Below are 19,204 nucleotides of genomic sequence, written 5' to 3' on the forward strand. Positions count from 1 at the left end.
TCCTCTGCTGCCCAAAGTCCTATTGAAGACCAGAGCAGACAGACCAAAGATGATCCTCATTGCTCCAGACTGACCAAAGCAACACTGGTACCCACTCCTGAGGAGCCTGAGGCATTCCCCTCCATGGACCCTGCCTCTAATGCCTCTTCTTCTGACTCAGCACAGCTTCAAAACTCTTCAGTCAGCTAAAAACACTCAATCTAGCCGCATGGAAGATTCCTTAGCATCACAGCAGGCCCTACTCTCCAAGGAGGTGCAGGATGTCATTTTGGAGGCCAGAAGACCATCAACTAGAAAAGCTTACTCCGCAAAATGGAAACGTTTTTGTGTCTGGAATGAGAAAAAGGGCCAGAACCCTGGAAAACTGAATTTACCTCAAATACTACAATATTTGGCTGAACTGCTAAGCAGTGGACTTTCGTTCTCCTCAATCAAAATCCATGCCTCAGCCATTTCTGCAGAATACAACACAGATCCTCCTTTATTCTCTCACCCTCTTTTAAGACAGTTCCTCAGAGGGGCTAAGAATTTAAGACCTCCAAGGAAACAACCAATACCTGCTTGGGATCTCAATTTCATTCAGGAAAAACTGACTTTGCCTCCTTTTGAGCCAGCTGCATAATCAGATTTGCAATATTTGTCCTGGAAAACAGCTTTCCTTCTGGCTATCACTTCAGCTCGTAGAGTTTCGGAACTACAGGCTCTCATGGCTGTTCAGCCTTTTATCATCTTCCATCAGGACAGAGTTTCCTTACGAACCAACCCGTCCTTTATGCCTAAAGTGGTATCCAGGGTAGCTTTAAATCAGGCCATACATTTACCTACTTTTTATCCCAATCCTCAAAACAAAGGAGAGAGATTACTACACTCCTTGGATATCCACAGGCTACTGCGTTATTATTTGGACAGAACAAAACCTTTCAGAAAATCAGAACAGCTCTTTGTGGCCTATGTGGTAGGAGCTCAAGGAAAACCAATTTCCAAACAGACAATCTCAAAATGGATAGCCCACTGCATACAATTTTGCTATTCCTTTCATGGCAAAACTGTACCTACAGGCATTAGAACTCATTCCACCAGGGCCACAGCCACCTCTGCAGCCTTCCTCAGAGGAGTTCCTACCAAGGATATTTTGGAAGCAGCCACTTGGAGTTCTGTGCATACCTTCTCCAAACACTACAACCTACCATTATACTCCAAATCTAGAGCAGGTTTTGCCACTGCAGTCTTGCAGGGCATTTTGGCTCCTCCTAGTTCCACCTAGTGCCTACCACCCCTTTCTTAGCTTTGGGATTCTACCCATCTGTTATGACTGCAGCTGTATGCACGATAAACATTGTACAGTTTTGTACCTACCATAAATGTAGATGTTCGAGTGCTAATACAGCTGCAGTCCAAGTTTCCCTCCCTCCTTCCCCTCTAGGGGTATTCTTTTATGGTGTATTTGCTTGCAACTACTGTTTTTTGATTATGTTGCATTGCATTACTACATAATTTTATGTATTGCCTTCCTTCTGGGGGCACCTGACATCTGGGGCAAGAAAAACTGAAGAAAATGGCGTCGGCTGGTTCTTTTATACCCCTGTCGCACTGACGTCAGGGAAGAAGCGACAACAACCGACGCTGGACCTAGACTTTGGAATTCGGCCGACCGAGGACCCGCCTGACGGCAGGAGAACCCATCTGTTATGACTGCAGCTGTATTAGCACTCGAACATCTACATTTATGGTAGGTACAAAACTGTACTATCTGATGTCAATTTTTATTTTATCCTTAACTTATGGGGTACGCTTCCGATATCTGAAATAACTCAGCTGTTACTATAGCTAGCGCAGGCCAAAAAACTATCAAGCTTCAGCTCTACCCTCAATTCCTATAATGTTTTGGAAAATTTCAGACGAGTTCTTCACGGACTTATTTTTTTCTCCCAAAAGTAATGCATATTCTTCTGGAAGCTGGAAAGCTAAACAATAGAGAGTCCTACTTTGGGAGTGGAAGTGATTCTTCTTTTGGTGTAGTAAGCAAAATCTGGAGCACCAGGTTTTATCACACTAAGCAGTATATCGCTGACATTTTTGACCTAAGGCTGGTTTTCTATTCGGTCAAGATGCAACTATGAGCCATTTCTGGTTGTTTGCCACTGCATTCCACAGTCACAGCCAAATCAGCACCAAAACAATTCCTGAAAGGCACCCATCATCTCAGACCACCTAGCAAACCCATCCACCCACCACTGCACTTAAACTTTGAGATAGCAGAATAATCGTACCTAGTCTGAGGTAACCATCTCAGCCACTTTCAAGTTTTTATCTTGGAAAGCCATTTTAATAGCATTATCTCAGAGAGGAAGATTTTAAAACTCTGGGCCTTAAAGGGCAGAGAATCTTGCTTTGTATTCCTCAAGGGCAGTGTTTCTTTAAAGACTAATCCTTTTTTTTTAATGCCAGAAGTGGTATCAAAACTTCTCAATCATTCTGTTGAGCTACCTTTATTCATAGACCAAAGCAAAATGATTTATATTCAACAAACACACTGCCTTACTTGAGTATGGATAGTAGTGCCTTGCCACCCTTCATCACGCAATCTGTCAAAGCTTAGAACTCCTCCTGCCTGTCTGTGAGGGTGAAGAAATGGTCACCTTGCAGGACCAGAACAGCCCTTCACACTCTCAAACAGAACCCTTTAATTTTTTGTGCCACATTCAGAGAAAGATCTGTTGGGATTTTACTTCTTTCAAAGTGGGTGACATCACAAAGTCTCACCAAGATGACACTAATATATAGATTGTATTTTATGTAACCTATATCAGAGCGAGAGGTATGTTAAAAAGTAAAGATAATTGGGTGCACAAGCCCCAGGGTAAAAGAGTGCCCAATCCTGGTGTGCACACTGGTGCCAGGACTGGAAAAAAATGGCGCTGTGAAATCCTGAAGACTTGGAAACATTCCTATAAAGAGATTAGGCCAGGCTCAAGGGGAGGATGTCCATCCCCCTACTGTAGATGGAAGTAGTAGTCCACAAAGATCACAAAAACTGACATGCCAAAAAAGCGCCATAAAGATGAGAGTGGACTTCTGAGGATAAGGAAAAAATTATGTATTCAGAGGGGTAGCTAGAGGGGGTTGAGAGGAGTGGTCCGCCCTGGGCGGCACTTTTTTACATCACTTCCTGAGCGTCACATCTCAGATGTCCTTTCCATGTGTAAATTTTAAACTGATCCATTCTTTTAATGTTTGCTTTGTGAATTGACTATCCTTTCGAACTGCTTTATTTTAACATTCACTTCATGGAACTAGAAGCTTTCTTTTAATGTTAGAACTGCTTTAATGTCTTTCACTTCAAGGAACTGGAATTGCTGTACTAAGGTGTGTGTTTTACCATCATTCACAAAACTGCTTTATGTATAGACTATAGTAACTGCTGTGTGTATATTGTAGATTCCTTTAAGGTGCACAGAGGTGTGTGTGTGTGCACGCGCGTATATCTATATCTATATATATATATATATATATCTAATCTATATATATATATATATATATATATATATATATCTATATATATATATATATATATATATATATATATATATATATATATATAAAATGCCTCAGTTAGGGATCCCTGGTGGTTACAAACCATGCTCAAACCCTGTACCTTAGGTACAAGAGCCTGAATTCACTACCCCTACTACCATTTCTGATTCAAGAAGCTAAGTCCATAGATCTCAACTGTCCAGATTTTCACAGTATGTCTGGCTCATACTTTTGGTCTGTTCCTCTTAAAATGTGTGGTTTTCTGCCAAATCAGTGAGGATTGGAGTCACTAAATAATGACGGCCATTTAGTTTCAGTCTTCCTGTCTTTCAAGAAACACGTGGTTAACACAACATTTTATTGTAGTAACTTTCTAAGATTATACAAGCAATGTTTAAAATGTGTCCCTTGTTTTGGGCCTTTGTTTCCCCCACCCCATAAATTTTGGATTTTTCCAGATTTCTTCTGCTGCAAAGTTGATAGATATAGTTGAGTATCAAGTACATTTTACAAGGAGTTTGAAAGCTTCAGGGGAAGATAAGTTTAGTGCTGCTTGTACCAAGTCTGTTTGCAACATGCAACTGTTTAACAAATGATAGTGCTTTTAAAGCATTGTTAGCACAGCAGGTAATATACTTGCTTTTGATGCAAAAGGCTGTGGATTCTACACCCACAGTATGTCGACACTGTACCACGTTCTTTAAAGGGGGTGAATGCTGCAGTCCTGAGAATGTCATACTTTGGAGGACATACCTAGTAGCTATGACCCTGTTATCAGTATGCCTTCCATTCCCTATTGCAGTATTACTAGCTTACCATTTTTAACGTAACATAGGCAATTTATTCTTCAGGGACAACAGGCACTTTATTTATAGATGAAACAAGGAAATATAAAATCATTTGCTAATCTCTTCAATAGTTACAGATCTCTTTAATGTGGAATTATTTAGAGGATTTTTAACTTCTGCAAAGATTGGGCATATTTATTGATATTGGTGGATTGTACTGACAGAAGTTTGAGTAGAATTTTATGATGGAAATGTTCTGATTTTGGGCAGTTTTGTCATTGTTGGTTCATACATTTTGTTTAATTGCTTACTAGAAAAAATATTCAAAACAAATTTAAAACATGGTCTAACAAGTGTGCTGTATTATACAAGGAATGTAATTTAATACAATCAGGAAGGTGAATTAAAGAACACACGTATGTTTGCATGGTCCTAAATATGTTTGCAAGGGGCCTGTGATTTGAAAACAGCCCAAAGGTAAACTTAATCTGCCACTGGCCAGATGCATTTTCTTTGAGTGTGGGTTTCAATGAATGTGAGTTTCAAGGGTAGAGAAGTTTTGATGGTAAATCTATTTTCATTGTGAGACTGTATTGCTTTGTTTAGCAGATGTCTGTCAGTGTTTGTGTTATAAAATTTAAAATAAAAGTTTTAAATGAAATCCAAATAATCATTGTAGAAGTAAAGCATAAAACAGTATGCACATTACAGTGTTTATGGTAAACTGGGAGAAATAGACAAGTAATGGGACACTGGAATGGCTGCAGCGGGGGATGGCTGTGTATGGGGACCCCATCTGACCATGTTTTTGTGAGGGACGGCAAACTCAGACAGCCCCGGGTAGCACAAACTCTAGCTATGCCACTGTATGTATCGCTGCTGTTGTGCAAGAAGCCAAGAATTTCCAGATGGAAGATATTCAGAACGATTATTAGAGGAAAGAAAAATACCTGCATAAAAAGCTGTCAAAGGCTTCAAATAAAAATTTATGTTCATTAGTGAAATACGTCCGAGAAAAGCATTACATAGAAAAAAAAACACTTTTGGCTGCCTGGAAAAAGAAGCGACAGAGGAAGTCCAAAAATATAAGGAACAAAACCCAGAGTTTTTATGAAAGGTATTAAATGTGGACATGAGACAGAGAAAGAGGTATAATATGGTGCAATATTTATGCAAAGCAGAAAGCCAGACTAATAAATACAAAAAAGCAGCTCCAAAAATATTTGAAAAGAAATGCAGGCAAAAGAATTTGTCAGATATATGGAGAGTAACAGCATATGCTTTAAATTTACCCTACATAGTTCTCATGAGAAAATAGATTTTTTAGTTACTACTGTTAAACTTAATGATGCGGGAAGCTGTGATTCCCTTATGTTCCGTAAAGAATGTAGAAAAAATAACCTATTAAGTAGGCGTAGCTTGCACCCCAATAGAATTTTTGGTAACATTCTAGAGAGTCAATTTCTATGTGTATCCAGATTTCACACAAATGTAATGGATTATGATGCATCTGTAGATACATTAAGTGAAGAATTTAGACGGAGGGGATATGCTATAAGGGAGTTGAATAATAGACAACAAGAGGTACATGCCCTCAGAGATACAGAGGGGAAACCATATTTCAAAGGTGACTTAGGGACACAGGTGGACAGTGGTCTCACCTTCAATAACCACATCGCCACAACAGTCAGGAAATCCTTCTATGTGGCACAACTCATCACTAAGGGCTTTTCATCCAGAAAAAAGGAGGTCATTGTCCCACTGTACGCATCCCTTATTAGACCCATTATAGAATACAACACCCCGTTTGGTATGTACCTCTCAAGACATCTGCAACAACTGGAAAGGCTGCAGAAATACCTCTCTAAAATAATCACAGGCCTAAAGCAGATGCCCTATGCTGTCCGCCTTAAACTCCAGCTATACTGTGTCGCATATCGTCTACTCAGAGGCGATCTCTGCTTAACATACAAGGCCATGTCAAACCCAGAGCTATTGGACATGCTACACTTGAAGGAATCCCAATCCCTCAGAGCCATACGCTCCAGGGATCTAAACCTTGTCATCACAATAAACAAAACATGCTGGAGAGAGAGGTTCCTGACCCAGAGACTCCCCCGACTCTGGAATGGACTGCCCATACATGTCAAGCAGAGCGCCTCTTTGGCCCTCTTCAGAAGGAACCTCGATTGGATGGGAGAAAGGAAATTTACCCCAGGGATCATGTCAGTCGCCCTGCAAGGCAGGGGTCCAGGGAAGTAAATACTGTGGGAAGAAATAGCCAGGGAATTGTTATGGCTAGGTTTGCATAGGCCCTAAGACCGATAGTCTAGTACCAACCTTTGAAAAGAAAGGGAATTTAAATAAACCTAAGTGTGGTTTTGCATTAAAGTATAGTGGTAATATACAATCTATATGTAATGTGGTTAGAAATAACTGGTCTATACTAAAAATAGATAATAGGATGAATGAACTGGTGGGTGCTAAGCCTAAATTCATTTTTAAAAATAACATCTCGCCTTAAAGGGAGCTGTGTTATAAGCCCCACTGTGAACAAACTAGGTTGAATATAAGAGAGGGCACTTTTCCCTGTACGAGCTGTAAAGCTTGCAGTTTCATGTCAGGGAATAGACAGTTTAAACACCCTGTTACAGATAAGCTATATGAATTTCGCTTATATGCAAACTGTCGGACTGAGAACTTGGTGTATTTAGCTACATGTGTAGATTGTACATCTTTCTACATAGGGAAGACCACTCAGAAGCTTAGAGTGGGTTTTGCAATACTTGGGAGATATTAGGAATTTAAATGCTCTCTATAAACATATTAAGGGTAATGAGGGCCATTCTTTTCAGTTTACAGTGGTAGATATTGTTCATAATAACCCTAGAGGAGGTGATTTGAACAATAAAGTGGAATATAAGGAGATGAATTGGATAGCAGCTTTGCAGACACACAGATCTCCTGGTCTTAATTATACTATACCTTTAAAACCAGCACTCAAAGCTAGACCATTACATCATTAATGAGTATGTATGTGATTGGATACAGGTTCTTTAAATACCTAATTACTTTTTCCTGTTTTTTTATATTAAGATCTGATGAAGCATTGTTGTGAAAGCGCTTATCCTATGATTTTTAGTGTTATGTTAAAGAAGAGTTTTATCTGCAAGAGAATCTGACTTTTTATGCCTGAAACCTTGTTGGATACACTGAACTACTGTGGATTGGAGGTCAAGGAAAAGGCAAGATATGAGTTGGTTATTGTCACGGGCCTCAGCAATAGTATGAGTAAAAGAAAGCAGGGCAGTAGTGGTGCTATGGTTTGGCCAAAAGTCATGGTGAGTGGGAGTAAGGAGGTTTTGTTGTAGGTGATAGTTTAGGAGCTGTGAGTGAATGCATTTTTTGAGTATTTTGAATAGAGGGGATAGAATTACAGTGGGTCTGTAATTGGATAGGTCAGTTGAGTTTCCCATTTGTGTACAGGGATTGTGAAGAGGGACAGTTGCTTCTTGGTTGGATCTATTCATTAGAATGGATACAGTATAGGCTATAGATTCAGCAGCTAGGTTGAGGAAAGAAGGGGAAGATAGTCTGTGGAGGGAGAGCAGGGTTTAAGCTTCAGAAATAGAGATTTAATGTAGGAAGTGGAAACAGACTGAAAGGCAAAGAGGTTTGTATTGGGTGCATTAGGATGTGTAGGGGGGCAGTTGTGTTAGAGCTGGAAGGGGGGAGAGTTTTTCAATTGTGTCAATGAAGTGTTCATTGAGAAGGGTAGCAGTTTCTGAAGGAGGTTTATTTGTGAAGGGAGAGGGGTTGGAAGGGCAGCCAGGAGAGAGAAGTTTGTTTAGGGTTGACCAGAACTTACGAGGGTTGGATAAGGTATTGATTTGGGGAGAGCTGTAGTAGGTTTTTTGTCTTTATTGATTTGTTTCTTGGCGAGATTCCGCAGTTGTCTATAATTTTGTAGCAGGTGTGGTGTTTTGTTTTGATCCAGGCTTTCCAGGCAGAGTCTCTCTTATGCTTTGTGCCCACTAAATGGCACACAGCAACAGTTATACCACTCCACAAAGGGGAAGCCACCACTGATCCCAAGAACTATCACCCTATTAGCCTGACGAGTCTGTTCTGTAAGGCCATGGAACGTATCATCATGGAACTCATAAACAGACATTGGTAACCTCCAAAGTCTGGACCCCACCCAGTTCGGGTTTGTGAAAGGCAGATCATGCCTCCTGAACCTGATCGACGTCTTTGAGGCAGTCACCAAAGTTGTAGACGAGGATAAGGTGGTTCACACAGCCTATCCTGACCTCGGCAAGGCTTTCAACACTATCCCCCATTCTGGAATTATAGCTAAACTCATGAAACTAGGTATAAATCCCTATGTCACAAGATAGGTTGCCAAATGGCTCACTGATGGAACTCACACTGTAAAGGTTGCAGACTCCAAATCTGACTTTAAACCAGTGACAAATGGAGTACCACAGGGTTCAGTCCTGGGACCTCTCCTTTTTGGTATCTACTTCTCTGAAGTATAGGCTAACACAGAAGGCGTTTCGCTAACTAAGTTCGCAGATGACTGCAAACTAGGAGCCATAGTAGAGTCCCTAAATGATGTGAACATCCTACAGAAGGGCCTCACTGAGACAGATGTCTGGTGTCAGATCTGTGACCTCAAGCTCAATGCCAAAAAGTGCATTGTCATCCCCTTTTATAAAAACTCTGTACCCATGAACTACCACATAGGCAGCAGTCTACGTGATGTTGAATGTGTGAGGAGACCTTGGGACCCAGGTGGACAGTAGTCTGTCCTTTGATAATCACATTGGCACAGTAGTCAGGAAATCCTTCTACGTGGCACACCATCACAAAAGGGCTCTCATCCAGGAAAAAAGAGGTCATTGTTCCCTTCTACTCGACACTCATTAGACCCATTATAGAGTGCAACGCCCCTATTGGAATGTACCTCACAAGACATCTGCAGCAGCTGGAAAGGCCACAGAAGTACCTCACAGAGGATTACTGGCCTTAAACAGATGCACTATACTGACCGTCTCAAAAAGCTCCAGCTTTACTCTGTAGCATATCGCCTACTCAGAGGTGATCTCTGCCTAACATATAAAGCTATGTCAAACCCAGAGCTGTTGGACATGCTACACCTAAAGAAATCCCAATCCCTCCGAGCTACACGCTCTAGGGACGTAAACCTTGTCACCACAATAAACAGGACATGCTGGAGGGATATATTCCTGTCCCAGAGACCTCCTATACTAATTCATCCATCTATGTCGAGCAAAGTTCCTCATTAGCACTCTTCAAGAAAAATCTTGATGAGTGGATAGGAATTGGGAAATACACCCCGGGGATCACTTTGGTAGCTCTGCTCGACAGGGGCACAGAAAAATAACTTTCTTGGGTGGCATAAGCCAGGGAACCTTGTTGGCTAGGCTTACTTAGGCCATTGGGCCGATAGCCTAGTACCTACCTACCTACCTATGAACCTATGCATTTTGGATCTAGTATCTTTAGAAAGCCAGGGGGGCATAGTTGGATTTGATTCTAATTCTCCTAGGCAAGGGTATTTATGGTGTCTAAAAAGATACTGTTGAATTTACTCACTGCGTCATCAAGAGTGATAACCGTAAGAATGGACCAGTCTGAACTAGATAGTATAGAGTTGAATTGGGAGGTATTAAAGTTTGAGAGTTTGACCGTCTCTGTAGAGGTACAATTTGGGTAGTGTGGTAGAGTGTCTTTGAATGGAGATAAGGTGGTCACTTAAGTCAGGTAGAGTAGATGGATTATGATAAAGGTTAGGGGAGTTGGTGAAGATCTAATCGATCATGGAGCTGGAGGAAGAGGTTTTGTGCAGGTGGGTGGAGGGTGGTTATCAGCTGATGGAACCCCTGTATGTTTTTGCTAGGTTGGGGAGAGTCTGTAGAGAGCTGGACCAATCAATGTTGACATCACCAAGGATGAGGGTTTCATAGTGAATGTTGTTAGAAAACCAGGATAAGATATTTTCCAAGGTTGGGATATTAATTCCAGATGGGATGTAAGTGGAAGCGATTGCTAGTTTCTTGTGAGAGTTAAGGTGGCAGTTTAGGATGATTACTTCAGCTGGCTGGAAGTCAGGTGTAAGAAGGGTGAGTGGTGAGAGGTTTAGGACATCAGAATAGAGGATGGTGACACCAGCTCCTTTCTTACGGAGTTCATCAGAGCGGTAAATGTTATAACCTGGTGGGAGTATTTCGTTATTAGAGATGTGTGGCTTTGGCCAAGTTTCACATAGGGTTAGAATATGGGGTGAGGTTAGGGCTATCCAGGAGTGTAGTTCAGTGGTTTTGTTAGTGATACTTTGAATATTTAGTGAATAGATGGTTAGTTGTTTGTAACAGGAAGTAGGTATACTGGGGGCATGGGGTTGGTGTGACTTTTGAGGAGAGGGTGAGAAAGTGGAAGGGTCATGAGTTGTATGGCAGTGGGGTGGGGAGGTGGGGCCAGGTTTTGGGTGGATGTCTTCTCCAAGGAGTATATTGCTAATGAAAAATTTGTGTGGAGTTAGGAGTTGCTGTAGGTTGTAAGGTTTATTTTTGGATTTAAAGGAGAGGGGATAGATCTGTAGTAAAGTATGTTTATGAAGACAAGTAATGTGGAAGTTGAAGATGGATGGAGAGATAAGGTGTTAGAGGTGGGAGGGGTTTCAAAGATACATGATGTAGGAGTACATAGTGATGGGGAAAGGTCAGTATGATAGGAGGGAAGAGCAGAGAGTGATATGAGAATAGGGATGATAAAGAACAAGAGTTGCATATTAAAGAGTGCAGAGGGGAGTAAGTGAATGGGTAGGGGAGGTTATGTTGGTAGTAGGAAGTGATGTTTTAGAGCAGAGTAAAGGTGTGAGTGGTTTATGGAGGAAGCTGGTGCTAATAGGATGGTGAGACAGGAAGTGGAGGGATTGGATGGAAAAAAGAAATTGATGTGGGGTGGGTGGGAATGGGGGTAGGGTAGGGGATCGAAGTGATCCCGAGCACAGCAACAGCTAACTGAGCGGGACTGCACCCCTGGAGCAAGCTATGAAAAATAAACAGTAAGGCAGGTAAATATGGGGAAGTAGGAGGAGGAAGAGAGGTAGAAGGGCATAGAGCAGCTCACAGAGGTTAAGGAAGTGTAGCAGGCAAGAGAAGTGAAAAAATGGGGCAAGAGGCTAGAGAAGTTCATAAGGGATGGTATGGTATAGAGTAGGAGGAACAACAGAGAATGGGTCTAGGGAGAAGCACAGCAGGCAGATAAGCTGAAAGGGTAGGAATAGTTCGATAGAGGTAGAGAAAAGGGGGCGGCAAGGTAGAAGGAGAAGCAAGAAGCATGGAGTGGTCCCGAAATATGCAAGGAGATGACCAACAGCAGAGCAACACTGCAGGTAAATTACATACAGAAATTAGCAATGCATACTTTAACAAATTCACTATGGGAGGGAGGCACCCATGAAGGGACTTGATTGCAGGCAGTCCCAGGTAAGGAAAATCAGTGGGCTTTGTAGTAGAGGAGAGTTGGCAAAAAGCCTGTAAAAAACGGGAGAGAGGGTTTAGGGAAGAAAGGAACAAAAATAAGTGTAATTTGAAAAAGGAGTTAGAAAGATAGAGCTGTGTAAGGGGGTTATATATGTAAGGAATTCAAGGGTGTGAGACAAGTGAGTATGAGTGAGAGGTATTAGAGACAGTGATTGAAGGTAAGAGCCAGGTAAGAAAGGGCTTCTGAGTAGTATGGGTACAGGGGAGGGGATGCATATAGGTGTATGAGGTTGGAGAAGAACGTGTAAGTATGCAGGGAGGCTAGGTAGGGTAGTGAAAAAAAGTGTGAACAGCAGAATGTTTGGTGTGTACCTCACAAGACATCTGCAACAGCTGGAAAGGTCGCATAAATACCTCACTAAAAGAATCACTGGCCTAAAGCAGATGCCCAATGCTGACCGTCTAAAAAAAAACCTCCGGCTATACTCTGTGGCATATCATCTACTCAGAGGCAATCTCTGCTTAACATACAAGGCCATGTCAAACCCTGAGCTGTTAGACATGCTCTACTTAAAGAAATCCCAATCCCTCAGAGCCACATGCCTCAGGGATCTAAACCTTGTCATCACAATGAACAAAACATGCTGGAGGTACAGGTTCCTGACCCAGAGACTGCCCATACATTTCAAGCAGAGAACCTCCTTGGCCCTCTTCAAAAGAAACCTTGATGATTGGATGGGAGATAGGAAATTCACCCTGGGGATCACGTCAGTCTCCCTGCTAGACAAGGGTCCAAGGAAGTAAATATTGTGGGAAGAAATATCCAGGGAATTGTTATGGCTAGGCTTGTATAGGCCCTAGGGCCGATAGCCTAGTACCCAACCTATGGAGTGCAGAAATACAATACATGTTACTAATGTCAGCAAAACAGTATAACAAATGCAGGAGACAATAATGTGAACCATCAGAAACAGAAATTAGATAAATACAGGAGTATGTCTAACAACAGTCCTAGAAGTACTGCACAAGCAATAGTCTACAAAAAGTGCATATATCATATTGCAGTTGGGACAAACAGAAGAGATAACCATCACATCATATGTAATTCACAATATGAACCTTATCGTTATGCAACACAGGATTGTTCAGGTGAAAGCAGGCGATTATATACCACCAAAGCACCCAGTAATAGCATGCAAATGCAAACAATAAGTTCTCACGGGCTTCTGATCAGGTAAAAGCTATGACCGGGTGACTTGTAAGTCAACAGGACAGAAGTAACAGTGAGCAGATGCAAGCCGTAGGCTTTAAAGGGCAAACGTAAAATAAGATAAGCAGAGTACTGCAAAACCGCTAATAAGAAACCAAATAAAAAAAAATCGGGGGTCTTTTGTGCTTTGAAATGTTACTTTTTTCTCAGTACAGTGTTAAGAATAGTATCCCTACAGAAATAGATTGCTAGTTAGAGGGAGAGTAGAGGCCCCTGACCATGAAATCTTTCCTCCATTAATCGTAGCATTGGAGGATGTCTTCAAGAAAGTTTGTTGTTCTCCTGCTCAACATTGCCTGTCCTCCAAGCCCCTTTGTTTGCAGACCCTGCTTTATCACCAGCGAGTTTTGCTGGTAAGAAGACCATGTCTTCTTGTAACCCAGTCCTTCAAGATAAACTAGGCAAGAGGCTAGAATCTCAGGGAAAGAAGTTGACAGAGTCCAGCATGGTAGTTTTTTTTAAGTATTTAAATACCAGTGTTATAGGTGGAAGTTTGTGTTGAGATGCATGTATAGTTTAGATGAGCTTACTGCATTGTTCCCTACAGAGCAGAAGGTCTGTGTTGGTTATCTCTGATGTTTCTCAAGTGTCAAAACATGCTTTGTGTGCCTTGGAGAGAGCTAATACTATATCTAGGAATGCAGCATTGTCAGTGGTGATTAGGAGGAATGTTGGTTGCATTCCCAGAATTTTTCTGATGAGTTTAAAAAAAAGAGATTTTTTTGATGCTTCTCTTGAGTCTGATTATGTTTGTTATACCAGCTAATCAGATCCTTAAGCACTGAGATGACCGAGGTAAATTGATGCAGCGTCTGTCAAAAATAATCCATATTCCCAAATTCTCCTAACTTAAGCTTTTAGTGGCCCAAGAAACAGAAGTCCCAGCAGAGCCAGAACCAAGGCAGTAAAAGGAAAAGTCAGAAAGACAACTCCACCAAGTCCAAGAAGAGATCTTTTCCTAAAAAAGGTACCCCCCTCCCAACTTATGACTGTAGCGAGGTGCAGCACTTGTCTTTATCAAGCACTCCATCAGGTGCCTCATTTGTCAAGTTAGCTCTCAGCAAGGTGGCCTGGCCATCAGTGGTTTTCGACGAATGGTTGCTAAAAACTGTTGGCATGGGTTACCAGTGGCAATGGAAAGACACCAACTTCCATTCAAGGATGTTCTCCCTTCTTCTCTAGACCAGACCTTCCTTTTCTCCAGCTATTCCTTCCTATTCACCAGCTAATGCTGGATTTGAGGGATCATAGAAGTGATCCATCCTTCAGAAAGAAATAGAGGGTTCCACTCCAGAATTTTCTTGTTTCCCAAAAAATAGCAGCCTTGGATGCTGATGTTGGACCTTTCATTTCTGAATGTTTGTCAAGGTCCCCAAGTTCAAATATTTTTTGCGAGTGCAGTGAGCTGGCAGACTTTAGGGATTCCCTGCAGACCACTGTGTTAGAGGTGCTGGGTGAGCAGATTGGATTGACTGGGGAGACCATTTTTTTCAGCTATGATACAGAATCGGAATTGCCTAGACATAGTAAAGCCTTGTTGAGTCTAATTATGATGGCTGCCAAAAAAGCCATTTCTGGAAAATGGAAATCAAAGTCTAGGCCAACTTTATTAGAAGTAGTGAATATAGTAAGAGTGATAAAACAACTGAAACTGGAATCTTTGGAAAAGGGGAGGAGCAAACTACATAGGAAAAATGGGAATTGTGGGAACAATATATACAGAGAAGAAGTGAGATTTAAGAAGCAGGATTTGAATGAGTCATATAATGCTTAACTGAGAGTGGTCTGTGATGTATAATGTTTGCAACTAAAATGGTGTCAGTGTTTGTTTTTTATTTACATAAATGGAAGATTGCCTATGTCATAGTAATAATTTAATAAAGATGTTTATTAAAAGAAAAAAGGGGTCCCTTAGTTCAAGATGCACACTCTGTAGACAGTGTTTTTTCTGTTGCCGGACAGCTGCTTCATGGTGACTCTGGACATGAAGGATGCATATCATCATATCCCCATTTCTAATCCTTTCAGGAGATATCTGAATGTTGTTGTCTGGTTTGCATCATCAGTTTTCTGTACTGCTCTTTGGGCTATCTACTGCACATCTTGAGTCAGACCAGAACATTGGTGCAGATTAAGCAGGTCTTGGGCTGACCCGCATGAGTATAAGCTGAAGGTAGTGCTGTTCCAGGATCTAGTCAGATGTGGGGAATACCTCAAATAGATCTGTTTGCTTCCTTTCAATACAAGAGCTGGAGAAATTCTATTCCAAACATCCTTGCAGCCATGTTTGGAGGACAGAATCATTCTCATTTGCTTGGACAGGAATGTTCCTGTATGCATTTCCACCCTTTCCACTGATTCACAAGGTACTTCTGAAAGTTCAGAGAGAAATGCCAAAGGTCATTGCAGTGACCCCATAATGGCCCATGCAATTTTAGTTCTCCTTGTTAGTGGTATTATCCAAGGGTAATTACCACAGACTTCCTCACACACTGGATTTGCTCACACGGTCTCAGGGGCGATGTGCACCTTAATTTGTTGAAATAGCTGACAGTCTGGATGATTCAGTCTTGACTCTTTTTAGGCATTAGTTTTATGAGGATGTGCAAGGAGACCAGAAAGCCTGATACTAGAAAATCTTATGTTTATAAATGGATGAGGTTTTCTACCTGGGTGCCTCCATGGCAGAAAGGTGGATCCATGCAAGGTAAATGCATGTTCAACCAGGGCTTTTTACTTTTCTATGACATATTGGAAAGGAGTGGACTCGAAATTATCTAGAGGCATAACTTGGTCCTCTGTCTGTATTTCAGAAAGCACTACAAGCTGGATGCTTTTTTTAGATCAAGAGCAGACTTCACAAGGACTGTTCTCCAAGGGTTTCTGGACTCTTATCCTTTCTCCTCACAGCTTTAAGAATCTACCCATATGCCCGTAAGGCAGTGTGTTTGCTGACGTAGTACAATTGTGTAAGTTCCACTTAATCTGTAAAAGCAGATGTTCATAGAACACACTGCTTTACTGGCAGTCCACCCACCCTCATTTTGTTGGGTGTATAGTTGGTTGTGTGTGTTTTGGTTCAGCAACCTTTTTTGTTATTCATGTGTGTTTTGGTTTTGGAACAGTAGGTGTTAGTAAAGCTTGTTTCCATCTGCTCTTCCTGTTGGAATCTAGAAAACTGTAAGGGTTCTGTCTGAGAATGTGAAAGACTATTCTGCTCCTGACAGATTTGTTCTTTTCTCTCACAGACAGGCAGTGGGAGTAGTTCTGAGCTTGGATAGACTGCCAGAGGGAGGGTAGCAGGACATTACTCTCCATATTGCCAATAAGGCAGTGTATTCAGTGAACATCTATTGTTACAGGTAAGAAGAACTTTGGGAACTGTACTTTATGCCATAAATGTCCACAGACAAGTCAGATATTACACTACGACCAAGGACCAACTCTCTGCCTCATTCATGACAATAGAGTATAAGACAATGTCCCGGCAGATCCTTTACTGAATCACTCCCAAACTGTTAGCTATATTGCCTTTTGTTCTGACTGGACAAGTTAGGGCACATTGTCACGGCACAGCAACGGCTACAGCAGTTTTCTTCATAAATGTATCCTGCTTATAATATTTGTGAAGCAGCTAAGTGATACTCCAGCCATACTATCTCCAGGATTTACAGAGCTGACTTGCAGTCCTGAAGTAGAGCAGGTTTCACAACAGGTGTATTGTAATCTCCCACCTTAGTCCAGGATCCAAGGCACCCTTGTGTCATGATCCTATGATCATCTTTGTTTTCTTCATTACATGAAATGTCCTATAGCAGTTGTCCTTGCTGTGAAGTCTAAAATGTGTAGTGTGGTTGGAGTTTTTTTTTTTTTCACTTTTTATGATAACCCTTTATCCAGACAAAGTTGCAAGGAAATGAGTGCCAGGACTGCATTTGTTGTCAGGGCTGAAGTACTTTGTAAGTGATATAAGCTGTAGTAAACTTTAAGGTCAGGGGCCACCAGATTGTCTAATGATACAAGACACCAGAACAGCTAGCTAGCTACAGCTCTGTCTGTAATAGTGTACAAATATAGCTGGTTGTCAGATGTCCAATTTTTTTTAAACTCATTAATTAAATCATCACATTTTAAGCTGTAATGTGGGATTGCATATCCTAAAAGAAGACAAACTGTGGTAAGTTTCAGATGTCCTTCATGGATGCATCTGCAGTCATAACAACTGGGTTGTCCTGTCGTCAGGCAGCCCTACAGTCGGCCGGATTCCAAAGTCCGGATCCGGCTTCGGCTGATGTCGCACTTCACCCGACGTCATCTCTGTTGGACTTCGGGTATAAAGGCATCAGCCGACGCCATTTTCTTCAGTCTTTCTTGCCACGTGGCGCCCGAAGCAGAAGCTGTTCGCAAGTGCCGGTCGGTCGGATCCAGAGATTACTTCTACCGAATACTACTTCGAAGACTTCTAAAGCTAAGTACCCCGTTGGGGACTCTTTCTTGCCTCAGCCGATGTCAGAAAAAGTTAATAATTGTTTAACCTGTGGGAAACAAATACCTCATAAAGATTTCCACTCTTACTGCCTGCCTTGCTTAGGCCCAGCCCACGACGTAGCAGCCTGTTCGCCCTGTGCTTCTTTCAACCGACGAACGCTTAGACGCCGGTCGGAGTTTGCAGAACAGTTTTTCGGTTCTGATTTTGCGTACATTATGCCGTCGGATCCTCCGACTACGCATTCTGCCAAAAAACGGAAAGAAAAAGACCGACACTCGCGGTCCGCGGTTTCGGCCGAAACCATGGTTAAGCAAACCGCGAGTGTCTCGGTTTCGGCCGAAACCGAGAAAACTGATCAAAATACAGCTGAATCTACCTCTACAACTGAGGTCCCTGCTAACACTCTTGAATCGGCCTCAGAAATTTTACCCACTATGGTGCTTACCACTGACTTATCAGACACCATTCCCTTGGATGTCTCTACCCCAGCACGTGGTACTGCTAGGCCTCCAGCAGCCATGTCCATTAAGGCCTTCGCCAGGGCTAAAGCAGCCAAGACTACTAAAACAGTGCCTGTTAAACCCCCCTCAACCAGGCCCTCTTCCAGTTCTCAAATGCTTACTTTGGCAGAAGATTTAATTTCATTAATTAGAGGATCTCAATCTCACCCAGACAGGGCCTCTCAGCCCCCAGAGAAGAGACCTAGGGCAGAGCCCCATGAGCCAGTGTCCTCTGATGATTCTGCTGATGAATCAGACATAACTGACCAGCCAGAGGCTCCTTTCTCCAATTTTGAAGATTCTGATGCTGAAGAATCCATTCCAGCTGCTTCCCCACCAGAAGAATTCTCCTTTGGGGAAACCTTGCATGCCATGCGAGAACAGTTCCAATGGCAGCAACAGGATTTTTCAGACTCCAGGAAAAGACTTAGGACCTTTTGCACCTTCCACAGCACAGGCCCTTAGCTATACCTCCTGTTCTCTCTGTGGTAGATGATGCTTTCAATGATGTCTGCTCCGCTCCAGATTCTTTACCCCAGCCCCTGCCAAACCAGACAGATTTTACAGGGTGCCAGATACTCATCACCACCTTTACAAGGCCCCTCTTGCAGACCCGAAACTATTTCCCAGGGTCCCAAGGCAGTAGCATGACCATAGCTAAAACCCTGTTCCTTCTGAAAAGGAAGCAAGGTCATTAGACAGATGGGGTAAAAGGTTTACACTTCAGCCACTCTCTCAGCTAGAGCTTTAAACTGTCAGTTTCACATGATACAATACCAAGAGTTTATGCTTGATCAGTTAACTAAAAAGCTAACCACTGATGAATCTCTTGATAAGAAATATGTATTAGAAATGGTAAATAACATACAGCAAGTTAGTAACCACTCTTTAAAATGTGGCTATGATGCACTGGAGGCTTCATTTAGATCAGCCATGACTGGCACTGTAATTAGAAGGCATGCATGGCTAAAGGAGCAAGCTTTACCGGATCATGTTAAATCTAAATTGCTAGATGCTCCTATGGATAAAACAAGTTTGTTTGGTACACCTGCCCAGCAGGTTATGAAGAAAATGGAAGAAAAGGCAAAATCAGTCCAGACAGTTAAAGA

At 42.0% G+C, this 19,204-nt stretch overlaps 1 protein-coding gene across 1 annotated transcript in view; it reads left to right on the plus strand.

Annotated features, from left to right (window-relative positions):
• The first annotated feature begins 11,690 nt into the window (after nt 1-11,690).
• The window catches only part of LOC122803238 (breast cancer type 2 susceptibility protein homolog), a 222,746-nt gene continuing 215,232 nt past the window's right edge, over nt 11,691-19,204 (plus strand). The window contains exon 1 of the mRNA XM_044072836.1: nt 11,691-11,745. Coding sequence (XP_043928771.1) covers nt 11,691-11,745 — 55 coding nt within the window. The remainder of the gene's footprint in view (nt 11,746-19,204) is intronic.

The sequence above is a fragment of the Protopterus annectens genome, chromosome 5.part1 (assembly GCF_019279795.1).
Source record: "Protopterus annectens isolate FY-2018-M chromosome 5.part1, PAN1.0, whole genome shotgun sequence".
Taxonomy (NCBI): domain Eukaryota; kingdom Metazoa; phylum Chordata; order Ceratodontiformes; family Protopteridae; genus Protopterus; species Protopterus annectens.